Source organism: Protomyctophum bolini, assembly GCF_963924005.1.
Source record: "Protomyctophum bolini genome assembly, chromosome: 1".
Classification (NCBI taxonomy): domain Eukaryota; kingdom Metazoa; phylum Chordata; class Actinopteri; order Myctophiformes; family Myctophidae; genus Protomyctophum; species Protomyctophum bolini.
The window spans coordinates 29,946,889-29,973,766 of record NC_137862.1 but is presented as its reverse complement, the minus strand read 5'-3'; the positions used below and the strand labels follow the sequence as shown (position 1 = coordinate 29,973,766).

Sequence of the window (26,878 nt, the reverse complement as noted above, 5' to 3'; positions counted from 1 at the left end):
GGCAGAGAAGAAGGCGAGATATGGGGCAGCACATATGACTTGGGGGAAATCGGATCCGTTAAACAATCCCAGATATAGGAGAGCATTAAAAGGGAGAAAACAAAGGAGCGAGAACAGGAATAATTGCGTTGGGGTTCTATATATTGTCTCTGTCTCCGTGCCCTCGTCTCCAGGAGAGAGCCTCATCTTTAGATCACAGCAGAACGGCGAGAGGAAAAAAAGATCTGAAATCAGAGGAGCGACAGGGATATGCATGCATGTGTGTGTGTGTTCGAGCGGGTGTGTGTGTGTTTATGGTTGTATGCATTTGAAAGGTATATAGCCTGGATTGTATACGTTTCCAGGGAATGCTAAAGAAATAGCCTCAACTTCTCTGCGACTGTATCTGGGTTTTTTTTTCCTCCTATGTGTGTGTGTGAGTGTATGGCGTATACCGGTGCGGTAGCATCCTGTGTCGCTCTCTCTCTCTCTCCATTTCTGTATGCTGGTTGCAGCACGGATGGATGTTGGGGATGGTGTAATGTCTAAGCTGAGCTGAGCAACGGTTGCTGCCTGCCTGCCTGCCTGCCACCACTGTGTGCAGGGGCCTCTGGGACTACTGGAAAAAGCCTAGGCCTAATGTGTTGTCTGGAGTAACCCCGTTGTACGGCCCGACGCAAAGGGGGTTGGCGAGCTCCCGGTGCTGCGAGGAGTGGGAAGGCGAGGGCGAGGAGGCTGTCGAGACACTCGGAGCCTTTGCGTGCCCACGGGGAAGTAGCATGCTCAACAGTTGCGTCCGTGCACGTTAGAACCCAAAAGCCGGGGGGCTTCGATTGTTTCTCCCGGTGTCTGCTCTTTTGGACCGAGCACGTCTGGGCCGACGGTCTGTGTTTTGTACCTTTTGACGAGAGGAGGTGAGGTATAAGGGAGCGTCAGGTCTCTGCAACCTCCCTGCTGCCAACATCCACGACGAGGCCTCCTTCTTTCTGTGTAAAAACCCTTTTGGCTTTTTTTCTTTCTTGACATTCTGAGGATTGCCGCCTAAACCTGTTTCATGCATGTCCACTGGCGGCAGGTTTGACTTTGATGATGGGGGGTCGTACTGCGGGGGGTGGGAGCAGGGCAAGGCCCACGGCCGGGGGGTCTGCACGGGGCCCCAGGGCCAGGGCGAGTACGCCGGGGCCTGGAGCCATGGCTTCGAGGTCCTGGGGGTCTACACGTGGCCCAGCGGGAACAGCTACCAGGGCACCTGGGCGCAAGGCAAGCGCCACGGCGTGGGAGTGGAGAGCAAGGGCCGCTGGGAGTACCGAGGCGAGTGGACGCAGGGCTTCAAGGGCCGCTACGGGCAGCTGGAGAGCACGGCCAGCGGGGCTCGCTACGAGGGGACCTGGAGCAACGGTCTCCAGGATGGATACGGCACGGAAACCTACTCCGACGGAGGTAAGCCTGTGAGATACAAACATGACAATGATATTTGTGCCATGTAGGCTACTGTATATGCACTGGTGACCCACCAGCAACTTATTTGTATAGATTAATCTCGTTGCAACTTCCCAAACTTTTTTTTTCTTTTTTTTTACCCCATGCACTATAGAGACCCGGTTTCAGCCTCCCTGAGTTCATTGAGTATGAGTGCAATGTCTCTCTTCATGTTGTCCGTTGTCCGTTCTATATTCAAATAAAGTCTATTCACCTACAAAAATAAAATAAGACAGCACTTCTCTAATTTATCCAAGCAAAAAAAGGCCACACAACTGAATACATACATTAAACAAGGTACTGTAATAGTGGTGGCAATAAATAACAGGGCAGTATTTTCAGTTGATCATATCCTATAGACCTATATGAGACAACATTTTATTAGTGAAGTTGAGGGAACAGATGTGTTTACAACTAGGTATTACATGTGTTTAATATAACATCTGACTGGACTGCATGCAGACAACTGACAGGGCAACAATCATGCATGCTGTACAACTGATACAGGCAAAACAATTCATCCGTTCCTGTCTAATATTATTAGGCCTGCATGTTGAATGCTTATGAGGTTCCCACCATCTCACCTCCTCCCAGTATACGACACACGGTCCCCTTTCTCTCTCTCTCTCTCTCTCTCTCTCTCTCTCTCTCTCTCTCTCTCTCTCTCTCTCTCTCTCCTCCTGCATCATCCTCATCATCATCATCATCATACACCACAGAACTCTGTAGCTACTGTATAGCCTATACATCACCATGGTAACGCTGAGATACGGCAGGTCAGCGTGTCACTAGAGACTTTTCCAGCTCTGGTCCCTGATTGGGCTTTTTGGCATTGTTTAGTGACGTGCTGTGACTCGAGTATAGCTATAATCTAGGCCGTTTGATAACCAATGCAGCTCTGCCTCTCTCTCCGTCGCTTTCCCGTTGGTTGCACAGAACCCGGATGAGCCGTGAGAGGATGCTGCTACATGAGTGTGCGGGGGAAAGGTAGAGAGGCTGGGACTAGAGAGAGAGAGAGAGAGAGAGAGAGAGAGAGAGAGACAGAGACAGAGAGACAGAGAGACAGAGGGATAGCGAGGTCAATAAGTGATGCGGAGGACCGTGGAAACACGGTCTGTCAGACAGTGCTGCATTGAGGTATAATAGAGGTTGTTATACCAGCCGTTGTAGCCTTTAAATGGCTCCCCGTGCAGCCGTTTACATCCAATAACTCCCGAGCCCGTATTCGATTTATGAGTTAGCTTGAAAGGTTAGCAGCACTCCCACAAAATTGCTTAAAAAAAAGAAAGAAAAAAAAGACTGCGTCATGAGATCGCGCTCACGTGGAAGACCGCCGACAGAGGAATATATAGCACGCACGAGCTGACACATTTTCCACAACCCAATAAACGTGCTGTTGTCTTTAATCAACCACGCAGGACATGATGTGTTTCATTTAAGAAGAAATAAACACAGCTAGTGCTACGCGGCCTGGTCACCTTCAGTATTATAGGCCTATTATAGCTTCAGAAGGATTTCAGGACCGCGGATAGCTCCGCGTGGGGAGAGAGCAGAGCCGCGTCGATCCTCCCTGCACGGTTTGGATGTAGGCTATTTTGTTTAGACCAGTGGTTTTCAACGACAACCAGTGGTCCGGGTACCACCAGTGGTCCCCAGCTAAATGGTGGAGTTGGTAACCAAATTAACCCATGTCAAGAGTTACATTATTATTAAACATCAGTATTACATCAGTATTATATCTATACACAATTAGAGAATGTAGAATAATTGTCATTTTGATCAACGTTTGCCTGTTGTCTCTCCTATATGGTAGGCCTACCAACAGCATGTTTTGAGAGGCTAAATGTCATCAAATGGTGGTTCCGTGGCTCAAATGCCAAATAAATGATGGTCCTTGAAAACCACTGGTTTAGACTATATGCCTTAGTCCTTATACGGCTACAGGCAGCTCATATAAGGAAGTGCTACGGGCCAATTCATTATATGGAACAGTAACATTATAAACCACTCGAGTCGAGAGGTCTTTTTCTACATTTAAAGCACTTGGAGGAAATGTCAAACATCATTATTTGCTATGCTGGTTATGAATGATGATCTATGAAGTGAAGTATAGGCTTTCCATCTTCTCCAATTGGGAATTTAATTTAGCCCATTATAGGCTCTTCTGCATAGCTTAAAAATAGGCTGTACATGCACAGGCAGAGTTCGGTGTTTACAAAAGCCAAAACTCTCAAAAGACATTTATAAAAGCATTTAGCTACATATTAACTCAAGCGGTTTTAGTTTGAGTTTTCTTCGACGGGTGCAGGCTGGCATCTCCCTTTAGAGATGGGTGAGAAGTGTAGTCACACGAGAGAGACTCGAAGTAGAGCTCCTGCTTCTTCGCCTGGAAAGGAGACAGCTTAGGTGGTTCAGGCATCTGGTTAGGATGCCTCTCGGGCGTCTCCCTATAGGGAGGTCCTCGAGGCACGTCCCACTGGGAGGGGCCCCCGGGGCAGACCAAGGTACAGTTGGAGGAATCACATCGACTCACTGGCCTTGGAACGTCTCGGGATCCCCCAGGAGGAAGTCACTAATGTTGCTCTGGAGAGGGAAGTCTGGAGCTCTCTGGTGGAGCCCCCGCGACCCGACTACGGATAAGTGGTTGAAGATGGATGGATGATGGATGGATGGTTTTAGTTTTAGCATATATTTCAGTACAATTAATCAAATCATAAACAAGCTTGCCATGAGAGATGGCAACATCACCAAAAGGGTGAAATACAAATAAGAATTGGGGCTTTTGCCAAGGATTATTATTTGACTGTATAGCCTATACATCAAATACGATGTAGGCTATACATTTTGCATTTAATACAAAGGATTGTAATGGCATATACTTGCGCAAGCAGAGCGCGCAAGTGAAGTTGATTGTCCGGTGCTCCGATGCGTATGCAGTGGCTGCATTTGAGAGTGACGTAATGAAGATATGTAGCAATGCCAGGGTATAACTGGGTCTCGATGGTGACGTAATAAAGGTGGGTTTCAGATTACATACATGTATACATGTATACCCGACACTGAAACATACCTTTATTACGTCACCATCGAGAGCCAGGTATATACCCTGGCATTGGTACATATATTCAATACGTCACTCTCAAGCCAGTTATACCCTGGCATTGGTACAAAATCAGCCACGTCATACGCATAAAACAACCCAAGTAACCACAGTATACTACTTATCAAATTACAAATTATATATAAGGTAATGCCTCTATATGTATACATGTATGTAATCTGAAACCTATTTATTACGTCACCATCGAAAGCCAGTTATATCCCGTCACTCACCCGTATTAATTACATCATTGCTTGTTATGCTTTGTAGTCCCTGTTGTTGATTACGTAACCAATCCATGTTTTTCAATCGTTTAAAATGAATTAAAACTACAAAACACATTTTATTTTACCTCCAATGACTAGGTACTGTACTGTACATAGCACATAGCTAAACCTAATAACTTAATATTGAAACCAATATTAATTTTCACAGAGAGGCTAGGCTAGGGGACACGGGGAGAACATGTGAGGGTACCTACCCTATAGGGGACACGGGGAGAACATGTGAGGGTACCTACCCTAGGGGACACGGGGAGAACATGTGAGGGTACCTACCCTAGGGGACACGGGGAGAACATGTGAGGGTACCTACCCTAGGGGCTAGGGGACAAGGAGAGAACATGTGAGAGTACCTACCCTAGGGGACACAGGGAGAACATGTGAGGGTACCTACAGGGGACACGGGAGAACATGCAAACTCCACACAGAAAGGATAGGTTTACTATACTGTATGGGGAAATATAGTTTAGGGTCAAGAGAGATTATTATTATTGTTACTCTGTGGACAGAATGCCTTAAAACCTTTAAGGGGTTTTCACGTCACCAAGATTTAAACATGTTTAATGTCCATTGTGTGTTTTTATTAGAGGTTGGATGATTCACTTACCTCCCGATTCGATACTCTGAAAAAGGAATCTGTAACATTATGAAGTACATCTTTTGTGATGTCATCAAGATGTACTTATACTTACATAATGTTACTGATCTTTTTCAGATCTCTATACACAACTATAAGGTATATTAATGACATAGTAAAATGTTGAAAATGAGTTAACCACGACCCCATGATGCATGTTACAAGAAGCGAACATTTAAAGAAAATAGGTGAACATTATAGGTGAACCGTGATAATGGCAGATTTCACATTGTGAAGTTGTGGATCAGCCATGTTTGGTGAATAGGTTTGGTGTAGACTAGAGGGGGAAAAGGAGAGAACCAAGTATGGAACCCTGGAGCACCACAGTCAATTCAGTATTTAGGGTTTAAGTAATTAAAGATGATGACATATGGCATTATTATCCATGTATATAGATGATTACATATATATGGTTTGAAAGATTTATTTGAATGGAAGTAGTCAGATGTTGCAACAGACTCCAACTGGGGACAGCTGCAACATGTTCAAAATGCATTACATTTCACTGATTAACTTTTGCTTTTTTTTAACAAGAAGTCTCTAATTCTTCATTTGTAGTACTAGTTTGTTATAGTATGATTGATTTATTTAGTATCTCTCAAACAGTAAAGAGATATTTTTTCTTTATGTGTAGAACTGGGATCTCTATTATAGTGTAGATTAAAACATAACAAGTCAATGTGTCGATGTTTTAGATGCGAGTCATTCTCTTCATATGTATTTAGACAGGAAGAATAGTACACTAACAATGCAACAAACTTTTTATTAAACATGTGCGTATTTAACGTATTGTACAAAACCGAAGCTCATTCAAGCAAGCCACCTCCCTCCCTCCCTCTCCCTCCCTCCCCCGAGCAACCCGGGAAGCAGCTCTCTTCCGGCTCCTGGAATGACATTACATCATCATGTTTGCCTCACAATGAAGACTTGTTCATGTGTTCAAACAAGATTAGGTCAGTGGTTTTCAACCAGTGGTCCGGGGACCACCTGCAGGTCCTTGAGGGGATTCCAGGTGGTCCCCATGCAGCTAAATCAGGGATGGGCAACTCTGACGATGGAGAGGGCCACTATATTTCCACACTTCCACAGTGCATATTACTGTCGTGGCAAAAAAATAGCCGATCTACAAGCCCAAACGACGCGTTTTGAGCTTGTAGATCAGCTATTTTTGCTATATTTGAATTGAAATCCTGAATAATGCTTTGCTATTTTTGAATTGTAATCCTGAAAAGTAACCTTTTTATTGAATTTCAAATGCATAATGAACTAAATACAAATGTATACATTGGACACAAAAAGACCATAACATTTTAATACTATTCATTAAGTAATTAAAGCGGGTCATGTTTGCATGTTTGAAATTGTAACAGCTGAAATCAATACTATATCAGTATTCTGGTATTAACCTGCAGGCCGCATTAAGGGAAGGTGGGGGCCGCATGTGGCCCCCGGGCCGCCAGTTGCCCACCCCTGATGGGAGAGTTGATGGGAGAGTTGGTAATGGATTGTAAAATGAAACCAATCATTTTATGCTCTCAAGAGTTAAATTGTTGTTAAACATCTGCATTACTTAAGTCTATACAATTATGTAGAAGAGTTGTTATTTTGTCCAGTGTTTGCCTGTTATCTCTCCTAATGGTACCCACATCAACATGTGGCATTTGAGCCACGGAGCACCATTTGATGAGATTTAGCCTCAATTTAGCCTCAATATTTTGTTATCGTTTAATAAGATTTTGTCCACAATTCCATGCTGTATTGATATTGATGTGCATACCATTAGGAAAGATAACAGGCAAACGTTGATCAAAATAACAATTATTGTACATTCTCTATTTGTGTAGACTTGTAAATTAGGCTAAGTAATACAGATATTTAACAATAACTTAACTCTTGAGAGTGTAAAATGAAACAAAATGGACCCGGGAGGGTCCAATAAGGGTCCAACTCTCCATCATTTAGCTGGGGAGCTATAGCCTGGAACCCCCTCAAGGACCACTGGTTGAAAACCACATGGGCTAGTTCATTGTTAGTCCAACTGGCTGACCAATGGTGTTCAGTCAGTGACGTGACACAGTGAGACCACTGTTGTGGTCAGGTCTAAAAGCAGTATTTGGGTGAAATGTCCTTTTATGTACGGCCCAAAATACTGTTTTATGTGGTTTGTTTTGATATGGATGCTTAGCCTGTGGAAACTTGCAATAACTTTTGCAAGTGAAACTGTCAACATTATTAATTTATTAGTCGTGTTAGAACTTGCTATTGTGCCAGCTATAGAAACACTGACCTTGACAGTTGCAAAGTCAACAAAACAATCATTCAATCATCCATCTTCAACCCTTTATCCGTAGTCGGGTCACGGGGGCAACAGCTCCAGATTTCCCTCTCCACACAACGTTAGAAGGCCTAACTTCATTCTGGGGGATCCCGAGGCGATCCAAGGACATTGTGGAGATATAATCCTCCAATCTAATCCTTGGTCTGCCCGGGGGTCTTCTTCCAGTGGGCGTGCACTGGAAGGAGACCCCCTAGGACCTCCCTAGGAAGACGCCCGAGAGGCATCCTAACCCAAATGCCCGAACAACCTAAGCTGGCTTCTTTCCAAGCAAAGAAGCAACGAGTCTTTCACAAACTTCTCACCCTCTCTATGGGAGATGCCAGCTACGCTACCCGCCTGAGAAAACTCAACCTTATTCTTATGGTCATCATGACCCACACTTCATGATCATGAGTTTGCGTCAGTATTGTTTTATTTAATCATAATTAAGATGATTTAAAAACAAGTATTTTGGAATAGAGAACCTGTAGTAGTGGAGACTATAGAATTAGTATAGTTGTATAGAGATCTCCGCCAGGACAGGTTGCCTATACATAGCAGTGTTGTTTTTGGCAGAAAATATTAGATTTTAGTCTAATATTAGTCATAGTCTCTTGAATAGTTTTCATTTAGTTTTAGTCACATTTTAGTCACCTGGAATGTCTTAGTGTTAGCTCAGTGTTAGATCATAGCTGATCTACAAGCTCACAGTAGATCAGCTATTTTCAGCATGCAACCAATTGTAAAATATAAAATATACTGGATCTCTTGTCCACTATAGTCCCTTCCTAACATTTTAGTCTAGTTCTTATTTGTTGATGAAATTGTCAGTATATTTAGTCTTAGTCATCATAGCTTGTAGTTTTTATCTAGATTCCATTTAGTTTTCGTCAGTGTCGACAAACAATTTTTAGTCTTAGTTTTAGTCGACTAAATCAACACTGCTACACAGGGCTGTGTCAATCATGGGGTGCAGATGTCAGGACACGAGGAAGCTGCAGCAGCAATAGAATTTGTACGATCGATGGTGCAACTGTTGCCGGTTTGTGGAAACTGGCAGGGCCGGACCCTTGCGTCTTCATGCCCACCAAATCAAAGGTTATGGGGGATATTTATTTTTCCCCCAAATACCACAAAATATCTGTACCATTTGGCAAATGGTACCCACCTAGAAATGAAATGATTTTGTGGCATTTCTTGCTAAACTGGGCACTCCTGCAAACTTACAAAAGTCAATTGTAGCCAATCAGAATAGAACATCACGAATCTGACTGATACATTTTGCTTGATAACATCATTTATAATGTGCACCAATTTGCATACATTTTGGACAAACTCTGTATAGAGGCAGTTGGAAATTTGAGTCAGGCAGAAGTGTCCTATATGGGGAGATGCATCATGATCTAAGGAATCCAAGGGAAAATATGAGCTACGGTTCAAGAGATATGGGCCAAAAACATTAACAGCCTGTTATAGTGCAAAGATGAAGCAAATACAAAAGAATTGGGGACAAAGGTTCTTCCTTGGCCTACTGGGAGTGTCCAGGCAAGATACACACACATGCACGCATGCACGCACGAACGCACGCACACACACACACACACACACACACACACACACACACACACACACACACACACACACACACACACACACACAGCACCGCCAAAGCAGTAATCATTCTGTTACTAGAAACTTCCGTGTAGCTTTTGTTATAAATCATGCCACCTTGTGAATTTGCATATATATGATGCAGAGACAACATGAAAACAATACTAATGCCTAGAAATGAATCAACACATTGATGTAATTATTGTCAATACTGTCAGGACAATGTATGTTGTGATAAAGCTACAGTGAGGGTGAGGCAGGAAACATCAAAGTCTCTGAGTGGAAATATGAACACGCTAATGTGTGACATTCATTATTCTTTGTCAGCAGTCAGTTCCACCATCAATTACTACTGTTGCCTGGATGGAATTTTACAAGTGACCTAGTCTGGAAGAAACATATTAAGCTTCAAGTATTTATAAGGTTGCTATTAATATTGCATAATAAAGCTGATCCTATGCAATATTGTGAATTTTGCTTGTATTGCATCGTTTAAAAAATATAAGGTTTTATTAATTTCCTTAAAAATGTATATTTTTCATTTCCTGAAAAATGAACATTTTGGAGTTATGAGGTTTCCTCCAGACAGCAAAGATATACATTGCCATGCATGATCTGGGGGAATCTAAATTTAAAGTATGTTTGAACAGTGGAATAAACCAGTGCTAATGAACATGAACCACTGTTTTGAAAACGAATCCTATTATAATACCATCCCAATATGAAGTATTGTAAGTCTTTGCTCTGGTTCTGCAAATGTTGTTACTTTTCAAATGTTTGCAACCTATTTTGCCCCGTTTATAGACGTATTAGAACTTAAGGTAGAGATCTCTCTATGCCAGAAGTAAGTGGTCGGAGTGGCATATTGTCGGTATCAGCCCAACAAAGGGTGTGTTGTGCTAGACGATAGACTAGACCACTGGGAGATGTATTGCTGAGGCGGAGCGCATATTTTGTACTTAACTACTGATTTATTTTCTTCACATTAACAAAATTGTTGTTAGAGCATGCATACGCCGTTCATGCGGAAAGTCGTGGGTTCGAAGTCCCCTGCAAGGGAATGCGAGTCCCGCCAAGTCAAATAGTTTCTGATCTGAGCCAAGTCTCCTGCAGGAGTCTGCATGGACAGGACAGGAGTCTGCAGATGTACAACAGTAAAAACAGGCGATGATGAGGATGATGATGAACACAACATATCCTGTTGGCTAGGATATGTTGTGTTTTCAATGAATGCATGGGACCCGAATGGAAATAAGACAGCAATGTCTTTCTTCGGTGCTATCCTTTTGGACCATTTGTGCTTGACTGTACCCCTGTACTGTTTGCATTTTATTGTCTAATATCTAATTGTCTAATGTCAATGTCAACGTCAAATCAGGCCATATGCAATGTATACTTCCATCTGTAAATCCACATAAAGACTTTACATATGGAATAGATATCAGATATCAAGTTAAGTTACCGTATATACACTTGTTTTTTTTACAAATACAACTTAGGATTCCTAAATAAAACATCGTTGATAAATGTTGCTGCCATCTGCTGTGTTTTCCTCACCCCGTGTCTTTTGCACACAGGAAATAACAGATCTGCTATTTTCAGTGTGTGACACCCACACACATCTTGTTTCCAATAATGTTTCTCAATCTCATAGTGTCTCAAACGCTAATGTATTAATAATAATAATAATAATAATAATAATAATAATAATACATTTATATCGCGTTTTTCTTCTTTTACACAAAATAAACAACTTTAATAGGAGAGAAATAGTGAAAAGGCTAAACATCGAGCAAGGAAAAAAAACAAAAAACAAAACAAGCTAAGACTAAAAGGCGAGAGATTTGAATTAGGCTTATAATTGGGTTGTGCCAGTGGATGACCGGATTGTGCGTCAACCACATTATTGGGTTATTGCAACATCACCAGCCCAATTATGGGATGGAGAGAGTCTAGAGACCTGTATTCCATGTCTCTGTCTCTACCGTTCTCTACAGCGTGCCGAGCTGCATCACTCATGCAAAACTTTAATGTTCATTTACAACATTAAGTAATCTATATAGGAAACTTAATGGGAAATGTGTTGAGACAAGCTCTCATTTCAACCTCATCACTCTATGATGAATAGTTTCAAAGTTAATCAATAACTGCCCTTCTTGACCATTTGACCACATACCGACCGACCATCAAATATTGAGATAATATATATATTTTTGTATAATACATAGTGTATTGAGCCATTGCAGACAGGGTCAATGCATGCTGTACACAAACTCTTTAAAATGGTGTGTGTGTGTGTGTGTGTGTGTGTGTGTGTGTGTGTGTGTGTGTGTGTGTGTGTGTGTGTGTTTGTACGTGCGTGCGTGCGTGCGTGCATGCATGTGTGCGCGCTATCATCAACTGGTTCATGGTATCACATTTCTCTTTGTGTCTGTCTGTCTGTCTGTCCGTCTCTCTCTCTCTCTCTCTCTCTCTCTCTCTCTCTCTCTCTCTCTCTCTCTCTCTCTCTCTCTCCCTCTCTCTCTCTCTCTCTCTCTCTCTCTCCCTCAGGCACCTACCAAGGCCAGTGGCTGGGTGGGATGCGGCACGGCTATGGCGTGCGGCAGAGCGTGCCGTATGGCATGGCGGCTGTCATCCTCTTCCCACTGCGCACATCCATAAACTCCCTCCGCTCCGAGCACAGCCACGGCCCTCCCACCATGCTGGAGGATGGCAACGCCATCACTACGCCCACAGACGGGGTGGTGGCTGGACTGGCCGGCAGCCCCGTGGGAAGAGGCGGCTTCGCCCTGACCGCCCCGAGCGAGGCCGAGCGCCAGAGGAAGAGGAAGGGCCGCTTTCGCCAGTCCATCCTCAGCGGCCTGAAGCTGCGGCGCTCCGAGTCCAAGAGCTCCTTGGCCAGCCAGCTCAGCAAGCAGAGCTCCTTCTGCAGCGAGGCCGGCATGAGCACCGTCAGCTCCGCCGCCTCCGACGTCCACTCCAACGCCAGCGAGAGTGAGCAGGGCGCCCCCGTGGACGCCACTGTCACCGAGAGCTACGCCGGCGAGTGGCGGAGCGACCACAGGGCCGGCTGGGGCGTGAGCAGACGCTCGGACGGCATGCACTATGAGGGCGAGTGGGCGGGGAACAAGAGACACGGCTACGGGTGCACCACCTTCCCCGACGGCACCAAAGAGGAGGGGAAGTACAAGCTGAATGTGCTCGTGAGTGGAAAGCGCAAGAATCTGATCCCGCTGAGAGCCAGTAAAATCAGAGAGAAGGTGGACCGGGCTGTTGAAGCTGCAGAGAAGGCAGCTGATATTGCCAAGCAGAAGGCTGAGATAGCCCTGTCCAGGTGAGACGGTCCTGCATGGGGACTTTCCATTTATTTTTTGAGGGGCGCAGCTAGCCCCTCCTATATTCAGCTATTAGTGTAGATTTTTGTTTTCCCATTGACAATGAATGGAGAGTTTACATCATATGTGGACAGGAAATCCGTATTTTTTGTCCTACACAAAGATTCAATTCCCATTGACAACTAATGGAGAATGTACGTCATCGTCATGTGTGGACAAGCAAATCAACATGTTAGGCCATGATGATGTATGATAAGAGCGCCCCTCACTTCACACGGATGTGTTTTTTTAATCTGAGGTCACCTGTTCGCCCCCCCAGCCCACTCAGTCTACATGTTAAAGTGTCTGTGAGCAAAAAAGCCCCCCCCCCCCACTGTCTGTCCAACACACACACACACACACACACACACACACACACACACACACACACACACACTAGGCGAGAGTGTGTTGATGAGATGAGATAAATATGTAATGTATTGCATTACATATTTCTGCATGCAGTAGGAAAATTGCTGTTGGCACTTTTGCAGCCGAAGGGAGATGCACAGGATCAGCACACATGCACGCATGCATTAACTGTAAACTGCAAATATGCTATAATATTGATTTCAGCCTCCGGAGTGAACTTTTGAGTATATTGCTTAATTGCACAACTGTTATCATACCTCTCACATCAGCACTGCATGACCACATTTCTGCCTGCTGTGTCAATTGACTCAATTGTAGGATGAGCCACGCCCGTGGAAAGGCAGAGGCAGCAGAAGGGGTTGCACAGAAGGCCGTGGAAGAGTGCCGCTTGGCCCGGATCGCTGCCAAGGAGTTGTCTCCTTCCTTTCATATCTATGGGAATGGTACGTTTGAAACAACGCTGAATTTCACCATTCACATATTTTTTGTTAGTCTGGATCCAGCCCTGAATCGCTACCATTAAAAAAAAAGATGTCCTGGCGATTCAGGTCTCATGGTGACTCTGCCTACGGCGGCGTCAGTCTCGATCGCAAATCTGATCGCAGCAGGTGATTGGCCATCAACCCTGTCACTCGACAGCGTCAAATAACAAACATGGCTGCCCCCACTGTGGTGACTCGCGACCATAACAATTTAGTGTTGTCAGCCAAGGTGTCTCGCCACAACACGTCTACATAGGTGGTACGCTTCTTTCCCCTCCTGGCTTTGCCCTGGGTTGGCACCAATAGGGTCAATATACTTGCATCAAGTTCTGGGTGCCTGACGCAGTGCCCTGCCAGCCTCATCCTTCTCTCTCTGACTTTGTCCGTGACCCGTGGTAGGTCCCCATAGAGGTCCACATTTCTGATGTGGTCCATCCATGTGACACCTAGTGCCATTCGTAGCATTCTTGTGTAGACTGGGTATTACATCGACCTATGATAAATAGTTTCTTTACAGAAACGACATGTTTCATAAACATCATCATCCGACATATTTTACCGCTTTGTTTACATGCTAGCAGCGCTCGTTGGCTGTGTTTGTTTGGTTAGCAACCGGGTTAGCCATAGCCACATGATTGACAACAACGTCACATATAGTGGCGCCAAGTCACTTCACCGGCATTAACTCTCTGCCCATGTTTCCCTACTAGGGCTGGAGTGTCAGAGGGCCAAGCACCAGGACATTAACTCTCTGCCCATGTTTCCCTACTAGGGCTGGAGTGTCAGAGGGCCAAGCACCAGGACATTAACTCTCTGCCCATGTTTCCCTACTAGGGCTGGAGTGTCAGAGGGCCAAGCACCAGGACATTAACTCTCTGCCCATGTTTCCCTACTAGGGCTGGAGTGTCAGAGGGCCAAGCACCAGGACGGCATGAAGGACAAGGACCACGAGGTCATCTCCACGGGCACAGACAGTCCTGAGCTGTGCACGCCTGACACCACGCCTCCCGCCATGACGCCCGAACTCAGTCCCGTGTTGAGCGTGCCCGCCTCGCCCCCGGCGGCGCCCACCACGCACACTCACCACCGCCCCAGGAACGCCTGCTTCATGCGGCAGAGCGCCGTGGACGACCAGGTCGGGGCCGCCGAGATCCAGGTGCTGGTGGAAGGGCCTCGGGGCGTGGGCGGCGGGGGGGCCAACAGCTGGACAGAGGACATGTACCCGGAGCGAGGAGGAGGAGGCAGCAGCCGCTCCACCACGCCGTCCCTTCTGGAGGAGCAGGAGGGACAGGTCAACGGCCACGAGCAGGTCGTCCCGCTGTTGACCAATCACAAGCCGCGGGAGAAGTCCACTTCCAATCACAACAACAAGCCCCGCGAGCACTCGTCGTCCTACAGAGCCTGGGAGCACTCCTCCTCCTCCTCCTCGTCCAACCAAAAGCCCTCCTCCAAGCATGCCTCGTCCAATCACAAGTCAAGGGAGTACTCCTCCTCCAATCACAAAACATGGGATCATCACTCTTCCGTCAATCACAAGGCCTGCGAGCATGCCTCTTCCAATTACAAGCCGCAGGTGCACATTTTGTCCAATCACAAGGCCTTGGAGCATAACATGTCCAATCACAAGACTTCTGAGCATGCTTCTTCCAATCACAAGTCCCAAGATTATATCTGCTCAAATCACAATGCAAAAGACCACTTCTCGTCCAGTTACAGTCCCCGAGAGCAGCATGCGTACTCCAACCACCATCACCCAGAGCATGTGTACTCCAACCACCACCCTAAGCACATCTCGTCAAACCACAAGCTTAGCGAGCAGCACGCGTTGGTCGACCAAAGGCTCGACGGGGGCCTCCTCACCGGGGCTTGGACTAACGAGAGCACCCTTCGGTGGAGTCCCACCCACTCACGCCTCACGGAACACGACGAGGAGAGGCTGAGCGACTACACTGTAGACATGAGGCTCCAGCCGCCGGACTCGCAGATGTCCCAAGGGCTGCTTCACGCGGGCCAGGAGTCTCCGTCTCCGTCCCCCAAGGGGGGCCCCTCCTCCCACCACCACAGGCTGCGGTCCCGGGGCCTCAGGCCCGTGCGGGAGGGATCCATGGACTCTGTACAGATGCTGGACAACCTGAATGTGGGCGGGGCGGGGGCGGGGGCAGAGCTGGAGGAGTGGCCACTGCACAGAGACCTCACCCTCTCCCCGCCCCTCAAGTCTCAGCCAATCACACTGGAGCAGGAAGGAGAGCATCTCACCCTCAAATCAAACTCAGTGAGTCATCTTTACGTTTTTGCATTTCTGTTTTCTGTCTTAAAACCCATTTAGGACGGGAACCCGGCTTTTGGTGTTATGTTATACTTTACCTATTAAATAGCAAAGAAGCTCGTAGCAGATATATAAGCTCGTAGTGCGGCACCGAGTGCCATGCTACGACCTTGTAGCTCTGCTATTTTTCAAGAAAATGTGGCGGAAATCTTTGAATACGGTATATATTCTTTCAGAGTGAATGTTTTAAACACATCTTTGCTTCTGGGGGGGAGGTCCCTGGAACAACATATTTTGAGATGGGGGTCGGTGGCCAAATTCAGATAATTCTGGGGGTTCTTGACATGAAAAAGGTTGAGCACCACTGACATAGAAACATAGGTTTTTCAGAAAACTGTTAGGAGTTTGAAGATTTTTTTTTAGAATCGGTCCTAAATGGGTTAATATACTACTACTACTAATAATAATAATAATAATAATAATAATAATAATAATAATAATAATAGTAATAATAATGATGAATATAATCAGTAGTAATACATTCACTGTGTCCACTGAGAACTGAACTAACGCTTTCATTTTTGTCTTCTTCTCTTTTCTTTAGGGCTCCAGCTCTATTCTGGTGGTAATGGTCATTTTACTCAATATTGGAGTAGCCATTCTGTTCATTCACTTCTTTATTTAAGCTTCTACAAGTATGATCTAAGACTTATTGTTACCTACAGTATACTATTATTATTTATTGAGAAGGACATTCTGCCTATTCGACTGGAGCCCACACTGTCAGCCACAAGTGACGGACACTGCGAAGTCTTTCTATTGTTGCTTCCGGTCTTTTCACCCTTTGTTTGAAGCCCATTTGAGTTTCTTTAAAACATAACCGTTTCTTTTGAAAACGCCTATTTTGAGCTTGCAAACCATAGCGAAAAGGTATTTGATAACTATGTTAAGAAAGCAAAGAGTGCAGCTTTAAGGTAGTGCGGGCATCGTATAGGACACAATGTGCATGGGTTCAACATCTGCTGTTAAAACCATTGACAGATGAGATGACAGGACAGTTTTTGCCCTTTCTTTCTGCTCGAGTCTAGAGTACAACACACCACTATGTCCAACTTGTTACCACTGAACATGCTAGCCTATAGCATGGCAGACACACTTCATCCTATCCTATAAAAAACCCTTTTTTGCCTTTTAATCCTTTCCACCTTCCACCCAGTCGACCAACCCTATTAGCACTATGCGCTAAAGAACTATGCTGCAAGAGTAGATCCATTTTAAAGGGCTCCGTCATTGTTCTTTTCTTTCTCATCACGAAGCACACGCAAACTCGCACCCATTGCATGAGGCTGTGTAGTTTACAACGTGCACCATTTTTTATCCCCCCCTATCCCTTTAACATGTGTTGTCTTCATTTGTACACGCTCCACTCAAATGATTGAGTTATAGGGTCAGTGCACCTGTTGGCAGATATTTGGGATCAGTGCCATTTCACCTCCAATCAAATGAGAGAATCTGACATGATCAGATTGGCATTTGACTCATGAATTCTATGTTAGTCACAAGTACTCCAATGGCTTGGATTCAAAAATTTAATCTTAAGTAATTTCACAAATTTATTGTAAATGAAGAGGAATTTATGTCAACCCTACCACTTACGCATCAGCACACACACATACACACACATGAAGTCTCAATGTCGCACACATGCACATAGGCGCACACACAAACACATGCAAAACATTTTGACTATTGAGAAATTGAGGAGGATTCAGGCTTGCCCCTTTGTACAGCTTTGAGACTGTTACGTTATAACCACTAATTCTACTATATACGTGTATGTGTCATTATTATTCCAGTTTGTTACTTTTTGCAGTTTGCAAGACAGAGAGAATGCTGAGTGCCTCGTATTTATTGATTTCTTGTCTCAACTTAATTTAACCCTAAACCCCAGCCCTTGATAAAACACTCGTCATGGGCAGGCAGGCTATGGGAGGGATAAGGTATACCTTCAACATTAAGAAAGGTGACCCCCCCCCCGCCGCCTCCGCCAAACCCTCTGAAATGGCATGCACTGTTTTGTCTCTCTCTCTCTCTCTCTCTCTCTCTCTATCTTTCTCTCTCTCTCTTACTCCCCCTTTTGGACGAGTCAAAAAGGGAACAGTGAGGTTTCTACAGTGTCACTTCCAGACACTTTTGGGCCGGATGAGATTTTTTTCAGCATGTTTGTTTAGCCTGCTCAATCTGGTGTCAGTTTGTGAGTTCCTGCCTCTAGTCTCTTTATCCAAGCAACACAAGGCTAACATGAGACAATGGAGAGCAGTGTAAAATAAAAACGCTAGCTTTTAACTCTCAGTGGATATACCGAAATGTCCCCGAGTTTATGAATGATATAAAAAGAAAACTCTCTGCTACTGTATGTTTTATACTTCGCACCCAGTGACATCATCATGTTGTGACATCATTGCATGCCCAAGCATGCTACTTTCTTACACTTTGGTTTATGAGGTTGTTTCGAAGTTAATGTGGAGAAAAATAATGAAATGTTTGAAATTATGAGCTTGGTGTGGTTATTATTATTATTATTACTACTACTACGTGTTCGGCCAAATATTTCAGATTGACAAAAATTAACCCTTACATTTTTTACTTTGTAAAGCAGTGGGTAAGTATAATAAATAATATACAGTATGTGGACATCTACTTTCTGTATATATATATATATATATATATATAGTATATATACTAATTAGTATTAGTATATATATATTATTATTATATTATATTAGTTTTATCAACAGTGGACATATTCTATAGACGTGTCCCTTTGGTTACACATACCCAGTATGTCACATTGTCTAAAACATGTAGAAAGGCTGCCTGTTCCAATTTCACCAAATGTAGTCGCAATTCCAACACCCACAAGTTAGTAGCCTCGGTCCCAGCCTGCGAAGAGCCTGGTTACAACTAGTCTCGCTTTACCAGACTGTTGCCAGTCAAATATCAAGCGGAAGTGGAGCTTCCTCCCCACTTCCGTTTCGCAAATGTATCCTAATATAAATCAACTACACATATATAGCGTGCTGCTTAGCAGAAAAGGAAATAATAAAATAAAATGTAAAGATATTTTTAAATATATTTTCGTGAACGGAAATGGCAGCTTTCTTACTCAAATGTCGGGAGGTGTAGTTCCAGACTCTATATAGCATTCAGGATTTCAGGATGTGTAGTTCCAGACTCTATATAGCATTCAGGATTTCAGGAGGTGTAGTTCCAGACTCTATAGCATTCAGGAGGTGTAGTTCCAGACTCTATATAGCATTCAGGAGGTGTAGTTCCAGACTCTATATAGGAGGTGTAGTTCCAGACTCTGTATAGCATTCAGGAGGTGTAGTTCCAGACTCTATATAGCATTCAGGAGGTGTAGTTCCAGACTCTGATTCAGGAGGTGTATAGTTCCAGTTGGCTGCGGCCAACCACCAGTCTCCTAAATGTGATGTCTCACCAGTCACCACTCTTCACCTGACAGTGAGGAGTTTCACCATGACAACTGTAAACTTGTGTAAAGCATGCAGATTCCAGCCGGACGCGTATATACTGTATCTATATGCTGTCCTTTTCCCTCGTAATCCTCACCAAACAGGTAAGGAGTAGGTAGGACCACCCCCTTCCCCTGGCCGAGCCGGATGCCCAGCAGAGGATTCAAACCTCCAGTCTTGGGCAGGAACTTTACCCCTGTGTAGTGAGTGATGCGCAGGAGCGTGGATTGAACCCCAGTCTCTCCAGACCGACACACAGCCTGTCATGGCCAATAGGGCTGAGCTCGATTGGCAAGGCTGTTGTGGGCCGGGGTCTTAATTGGCTGGGTGCACCACTCAGACGCCCCAGACCAGCCAGTACTTCACTATAGGCTAAGTGAAGTACTCTAGTGAAGTACTCTACTGTGGGATGATACTATGTGAACTACAGCCATCTTTGTGCACCTGGTAAAGGACAATGGTGAGATAGCTGAATCGCAAAGACATACGAGAAATATGTATGTGGCATAGCCTACAGCAGACTTAGGTGGGAGACTGGGACTGTCGACTGTGACAGGGGGGACCATTATCCCAAATGCTAGAATTAAGGTCTATACATAATGCTCGATCTTCCTGCATGGACAATATATTTTACACAGAGATACTGTAGATACAGATGCACAAACGCACAGATGACAACGAAGATTTGACCGAAATCCGACTTGGCAACAATCTGAACTGAACCATTCTCAGGTCATCAGTGATGCACGCGCCAAATTTTACGATGCTCGGCAGAGCAAGCACGCACACACACACACACACACACACACACACACACACACACACACACTTATTCAATTCAATGAGCTTTATTGGCATGAGAAAACATAACGTTTACATTGCCAAAGCAAAACAGTACAAACACACACACACGCGCGCGCGCACACACACAAACAGTGCATATAGTGCACACTGCGTCCCGCCCCCCAAAAAATAAATCTGTTTTGTCCGTCCACCGCTGCCGCATTTATGAATGTGAAAACGACTATAACGAAGCTCTCGCGGTTCGAGCACTGATGTTTGAATCTTTTATTTTTGGGCAGCGACAAGACAACGTAGGGCAGGCCTGTACGGCAGTACCCCACCTTGTCCCCCAGAGGGCGCATAACCCCCATCCCCCCATTGTTTCAGTCAGAAATAACGTAATAAAATCACACCTTCCTTCTGTTAGTGTTTGATCCTGGCTGGTTTCTATTCGCCGCCACGGGAAGAACAAGCCCCGCCGACGTGTGTTCTCCAGTAGAACCCCTAAACCTATGTGCAGCAGAACAATAATACTGCTGATAATAATAATAATAATAATAATAAATAAGCACCATTTATTATTTGGGACTAGTCGCAGTAAAGCAGCAGCAGCAGTGATCGAAGTGCGTGGCGGTGGTTTCCGGTGTGCGGAGTGGTGGAGCCGCCTGGGTTCTGTTCCGTCTCCTCTCAGTCCTCTCTCTCAGGCTGCAGAACCCCATAACAGAACCAACGGTAACCGCTAGCTGTGTCTAAACAGAACCACAGAGGAGGAGGACTCAGGAGAACAAACCAAACCCCATCCATCACATGCTACTTGTGTAAGTTGAACGATCATAACGGCTCCTGATTTTTTTGTGTGTGTATGTTTGCTGCAAATGGGACCCCTTTTACGTTGCTGCGGGGTTGGAGGGGGGGACGGGAGGCCTATTCTATGTTGGTTCGGGCCTCGGTTCGGTCGGGCCCAGACAAAAACATTCAGTCCGTTAATTGTGGGCCCAACGGTGGCTTCAAATCCCCCTCCCAAATTAAAGGCTAAGAACGATTAGCCTGCTCCCGGCCGGCTAATGTAGCTCGATCTGCTAGTAAAGCGTTTGATTCAGGATGGGTTTATTATTAACAACAGCGCTGGACGCTGGTGGTAACCCGAACGCAACAATGTAGCATTGTCTGCAGCCAGGACGATGGTTGGTTCAAAGGGATCGAGCCGCTTTAGCAACAATGTATAACCATGTAACCGTGCAGAACCAGACAGTACCGTACCGAGCGGCTCCATCCACGGTACCAGCTAGCAAAGCTAGCCTGCGGAACAGACTACCATCTGGGGTGGAATTCATTTCAACACCCCGTTACCGTACCGTACAGTACAGCACACTGGGTTCCGATCCGCGGGCGAGAACACTGTTTGTTTTAACACGAAATGCGACTAGGCCTACATTATTACACTGTAGTAAATACGCAATAAATATAGATGCATCAATGTAACGTTAACAGGTCGACTGGGTTGTGTTTCAGTAAATAGTCAGAGCCCAAATCCTGTTTAGGTCTCACTTGGCCATTTTTGCAGATTTGACAAAGGCTGTTATCAGAATGTCTAAATAGATTATATCCCCCATGGAATAATGTACTGTAGCCTATGCTGATGAGAAAGAATGTGCTTAATTGTTCCTTGTGAGGTCTGGGCCTGCTAACCTATTGTTTTGTTTTACTTAAAATGGACAAGGATGAAGGATGTTGCAGTTATTGCAGAAATGCATGTAAAATGTTTTTTCCTGATTGCAATGGATCTCAACAAACCACATTACTCCACTTTTTAATGTTATCCAAAGTTTAATTAATATTCATTATTCTGACAGTCAATTATAGGCCTATAGGCTATATTTGTGTGTGTGTGAGAGTGTGTGAGTGAGTGTGTGAGTGAGAGTGTGTATGTGTGCACGCGCAACATGAATAGCTTTACATGTACACTGAATACACTTTTACTGACCACAATTCCTTTAAATTTTCACACGTTCAATTGTTCATTTTGATTTCTTTCCCTCCAGGCCGTGCCACTGATTTCAAAATACATTGTAATCACAAGGAAACAGGAACAGAAAGGCTCCCTCCCCAAATAGCTGATCGCCATCCATCCATCCCCCCCACCCCCAAGCTACTCCCACATTCTTAGACTCTGACAGACAAGTGAAGTTTTCTACTAGTGTTGGATTGGGGGGGGGGAAAACTCCAAGATCCTTCAATATGCGTAGCGGAAGGATGACGGAGGCGTGGCAGCAGCAGCACGCCGTAGCTCCTCCCTCCGTGGTGCACACCATCCCCCAAGCTACAGACAACCCTCTGGCCTGTGCCGTGTACGGAGTAGTCCTGCAGCAAGACTCCGCGCTGCAGCAGCCTCAGCACAACAGCCAGCACGGCCAGCAGCACGCCGTGCAGGCCCAGCAGGCCTCCTTGGGGCAGGTAGGGGGTGAGAGAGGACACAAGTGCGGGGCCTGCGGCCACGACATATCCCACCTGGCCAACCCCCACGAGCACCAGTGCATGGTGAACCAGGACCGCTCCTTCCAGTGCACACAGTGCATGAAGATCTTCAGCCAGGCCACCGACTTGCTGGAGCACCAGTGTGTGCAGGTGGAGCAGAAGCCCTTTGTGTGTGGCGTGTGCAAGATGGGCTTCTCTCTGCTCACCTCGCTGGCGCAGCATCACAACGCGCACGGCAACGGGAACAACCCCATGAAGTGCTCCATCTGCGAGAAGACGTACCGGCCGGGTTCTTCCGGAAACGTCACCCCGACCTCCTCGACGGCCAACCCTCAACAGCCATCCACCGGCGAAACGTCCGGCGGTGAAGCGATGAGTGCGTCCTCTCCTTCGGTGTTTGAGGCCGCTTCGCCGGACAGGCCCTACAAGTGTTCCGTGTGCCATAAGTCCTTCCGACATTTGTCAGAGCTGACGCGCCATGAGCGGGTGCACACAGGCGAAAAGCCATATAAATGTGACACGTGTGATAAAAGCTTCAGCCAGTCCTCTCACCTAGCCCACCATCAGCGCACTCACAGCTCAGAGCGTCCATACAAGTGTGCCGTCTGCGAGAAGAGTTTCAAGCACCGGTCTCACCTTGTGCGCCACATGTATGCACATTCGGGCGAGCACCTTTTCAAATGCAATTTGTGTGAGATGCACTTTAAGGAGTCGTCCGACCTCCTGCACCACCAGTGCCAGCCCATCGGGGAAAGGCCCTTCCGCTGTGGCTCCTGCGGAAAAAGCTTCAAGCGCCCGTCTGATTTACGGCAGCATGAACGCACCCACTCAGAGGAGCGACCTTTCCAGTGCGAGGAGTGCCAGATGAGTTTCAAACAACAGTATGCCCTTGTGCGCCACCGTCGCACACACAAGAACCCAGCTGACCGCCCTTTCAAGTGTAACCTGTGTGATAAGGGATTTCTACAGCCTTCTCACCTGCTTTACCACCAGCAGGTCCACGGCATGGAGAGTTTGTTTAAGTGTGCGTCGTGCCAGAAGTCGTTCAGTCAATCTGGAGAGCTGCTGAGGCACAAGTGCGGAGGCGAAGTGGAGAAGCCCTACAAGTGTGACGTTTGCGGTAAGGGGTACAAGAAGAACTCGACGCTGCAACGCCACCAGAACTCCCACTGCACCGAAAAGCCCCTGAAATGCTCCCTGTGCGACAGGCGTTTTGTGTCGTCCTCAGAGTTCGTCCAGCATCGTTGTGACCCGACCCGTGAGAAACCCCTGAAATGCCCGGACTGTGAAAAGCGCTTCAAGTACTCCTCCGAGTTGCAGCGCCATCGGCGCGTTCACACGGGAGAGAAGCCTTTTAAGTGTGCCAGTTGCGATAAGAGCTTCAAGCAGCGCGAGCACCTGGCCAAGCACCAGAGTGTGCATTCACGCGAAACCCAATTCAAATGTGTCTGGTGTGGCGAGCGTTTTGTCGACCTGACAGCTCTGCAGGAGCACACAGTACAGCACACCGCTGAGGGAGATGGTTTCCCTGCAGCCCCCTGCATCCCATGAGTAGCATTGTGCTTGAAGCCCTAGGAGGTAGTGTGGCACAGTGAGTGTGCCATTTTTTGCTAGCCATTTGTAGCCAATAACGCGCACCCATGATTTGCATTTAATATTTATTTGTCACCTCTAACATTTAAGACTAAGCCCATATTCAAAGATCATCTACAGTACACAGGGCAGATCACTAACATCTTGGCCATGTCCCTTCATTTGGCGCTCATGGAAAACATTAAAAGAAGAATGTTATAAAAAGGCAAGTCAAAGTGAGGGAATAACTTGATTTTGTGTGGACTTGGGTGTGAGATCTTCTGTGATTGCATGTGGTTTTGTGATTTGTAATTTGGTTATTGAGAATGAAAGATGTTTTAAGACAGTTGTCCTCAATGTTTGCTTATGTACAAACTTATGAACTCCATGTGCCTTTACTGATCAGTCACTTTGTATTCATAAGATGAACATTTCATTTCAAGTTTTCCGACACAGATGAATCCCCCCCACCCCTCCTAGATACAGTAGCTGGCTTGTGCAATGCTGTCCTCCACAAAAACCTAGGTGATATCATCTATTTGTGCATGAATATTTATTATACTTTAAGTCACTGTATTATAATAGGTTTGGTTTATTTAGGAACACAACCTGAGAAGAAGGAAGAAAAAAGTGTAATTGTAAAAATGTATACCCTGTGTGTTATGAAGTTCTGTGTTGTTGCATCTTTGTACTAAAATAAATGGCATCTAGCTAACTAACTCCTTCCCATCATGTCATGAAGGCAGCCGTCATGTGCAATAAGACATGCACAATATATGTTTAGGACTACTGAACCATGGCCTAATCTATTTCTTTTAAGATACAATAATGTGTATACAGGTACACTAATGTAAATACTGAAAACAGTATTTTGCTTCTATTCCATTATAAGTTGTAATGTGTTTAGCAAGCACATTTCCGACTCCAAATGGATTATCACAATAGTATCGTAACAAACAATGTTTTGCTCACTTGCCACATACCTATATGACCATTAGTTCTGTTGTAAGAAATAACTTCAGTAATTCTATTTATAGTTTAATTTTAAATATCTCCCTAGTATGGTACAAGATTCCAGTCCAGAGGTTTGTAATTTTAATCTGAATTGCTTCATACGGTAGTTGTGACTTTTGTGTTGGTCTATGATGGGGATGAAGTGTAAAATATGACATTTTAGTTTACTGTGTGCATTTCTATATTCTATACTACAGTATATTTAAAACGGTTTGGAGATTTAAAAGAGATTCAGTTGTGGAATGGGACAGTATTCAATGCAGCTAAACCACACGTGCATAAGTCATTGTCCCTATTAGTACATTGATGGGCTGAAGATCAAAGTGTGTGTCAATAGATTTGAGTATGAAAGCTTTGAATATATACATAATGGTGGATATATATAGTACATCATGTTCATACTGTATTCAAATAGAAAATAAAATAAACCACACTATCAACAACATGAACGTGTTCAATTGTTTTCCTATGGGGCACTCAGGATCAATTAATAAAAAAATGCATTACATAATAGAATAATTTGACGAGTTGCCAATATTTATACCTGATGATGCACCAATAATTTGTTAATTCTCACACGCAGAAATATGTCACCAACATTTAGGCCAACTGTTTTCAAACTTTCATGTCATTAATTCAAATGGCCTTTTTTTCCAAACGATTCTACCCTGTATAGGGACTGATATGAAACTATATATTTTGGTTTTATTCATAGTAGTGATAACAGTCACTCATATAGGAGGCAAACCTATTTATACATGCCATGATGATTGATCTTCTCCCATAGTTTAAAAGGCTGGTGGTCACAATGTAGTTTGGCCAGTAGTTGTCCTATAGTATACCATCTACCATTTATTCAATTTGATAGTTTAAACATTTTGCAGATGCGTACCGGTATCTCATGTTAAGGTTTTAAATGGATTGTGTCAGTTTGTAGAAGCATATTAGCAGCATATACTTGCCAGCCCATAGAACCCAATATGAACTCGAGCATTTTGAGTACCCTAGCGTTTTATGTTAGAAATGTTGAGTATGCATGGGTTCCCAGCATGCTAACTCCCAGCAATTTTCATAATTAGCATTATGTGACCATACCATTAACAACCTATATCCTATATAAAAATAGGGGGTTTTCATGATTCTGAACCCATTCCAAGGTTCCTTGGTTTTGCACAAAAAAAACATTTGTTGGGCTAAAATGGCCATAGCTGTCATCACAAATATGATGAGGTCAGCACATTTGGCCTGTGTGGCTTACTCAACATTTCAAACTTTAGGGTACTCAAAATGCCAGGGTTCACATTCTGGCAAGTGGACTAGCAGGGCACCATGGAAGCTAGAGGGGACTCTGCGATGTGTGCCCTTGTAAGCTACAAATACAGTCGTACAGGGGCCGGGCAAGTGCTTGTTTGAGAGGGGACGCAAGTAGGCTAATGTCTAGGAACACAACACAAGTCTTCTGGTCTGTGGAATGTAAAATTAGAGCACTGTTTGCTACACGGTTGCTACACTTAAACATGTAAAATAGTGTGAACCCATAATCATATTCTATGTAGGTATTTGGCATACAAATTGAGCTAGGACATTTATTTATCACACA

The 26,878-nt window shown here is 44.9% G+C and overlaps 2 protein-coding genes across 2 annotated transcripts; both read left to right on the top strand.

Annotated features, from left to right (window-relative positions):
- Window positions 1-1,037: 1,037 nt before the first annotated feature.
- jph3a (junctophilin 3a) lies at window positions 1,038-16,735 on the top strand (the record flags this gene model as incomplete). Its single annotated transcript, XM_080767917.1, has 5 exons — window positions 1,038-1,419; window positions 11,955-12,738; window positions 13,469-13,593; window positions 14,529-15,904; window positions 16,503-16,735. 5 exons carry the CDS (start codon window positions 1,038-1,040, stop codon window positions 16,581-16,583), a joined length of 2,748 nt encoding a protein of 915 aa, XP_080624043.1. The 3' UTR covers window positions 16,584-16,735.
- A 3,961-nt stretch (window positions 16,736-20,696) lies between these two features.
- On the top strand, window positions 20,697-25,723 carry znf319a (zinc finger protein 319a). Its single transcript, XM_080767969.1, has 2 exons — window positions 20,697-21,035; window positions 22,260-25,723. Exon 2 carries the CDS (start codon window positions 22,456-22,458, stop codon window positions 24,241-24,243), a length of 1,788 nt encoding a protein of 595 aa, XP_080624095.1. The 5' UTR covers window positions 20,697-21,035; window positions 22,260-22,455; the 3' UTR covers window positions 24,244-25,723.
- Window positions 25,724-26,878: the final 1,155 nt, after the last annotated feature.

What these genes read in the sequence shown, in the direction of transcription:
- znf319a (XM_080767969.1), top strand. Translation starts at nt 22,456, where the DNA reads ATGCGTAGCGGAAGGATGACGGAGGCGTGGCAGCAGCAGCACGCCGTA.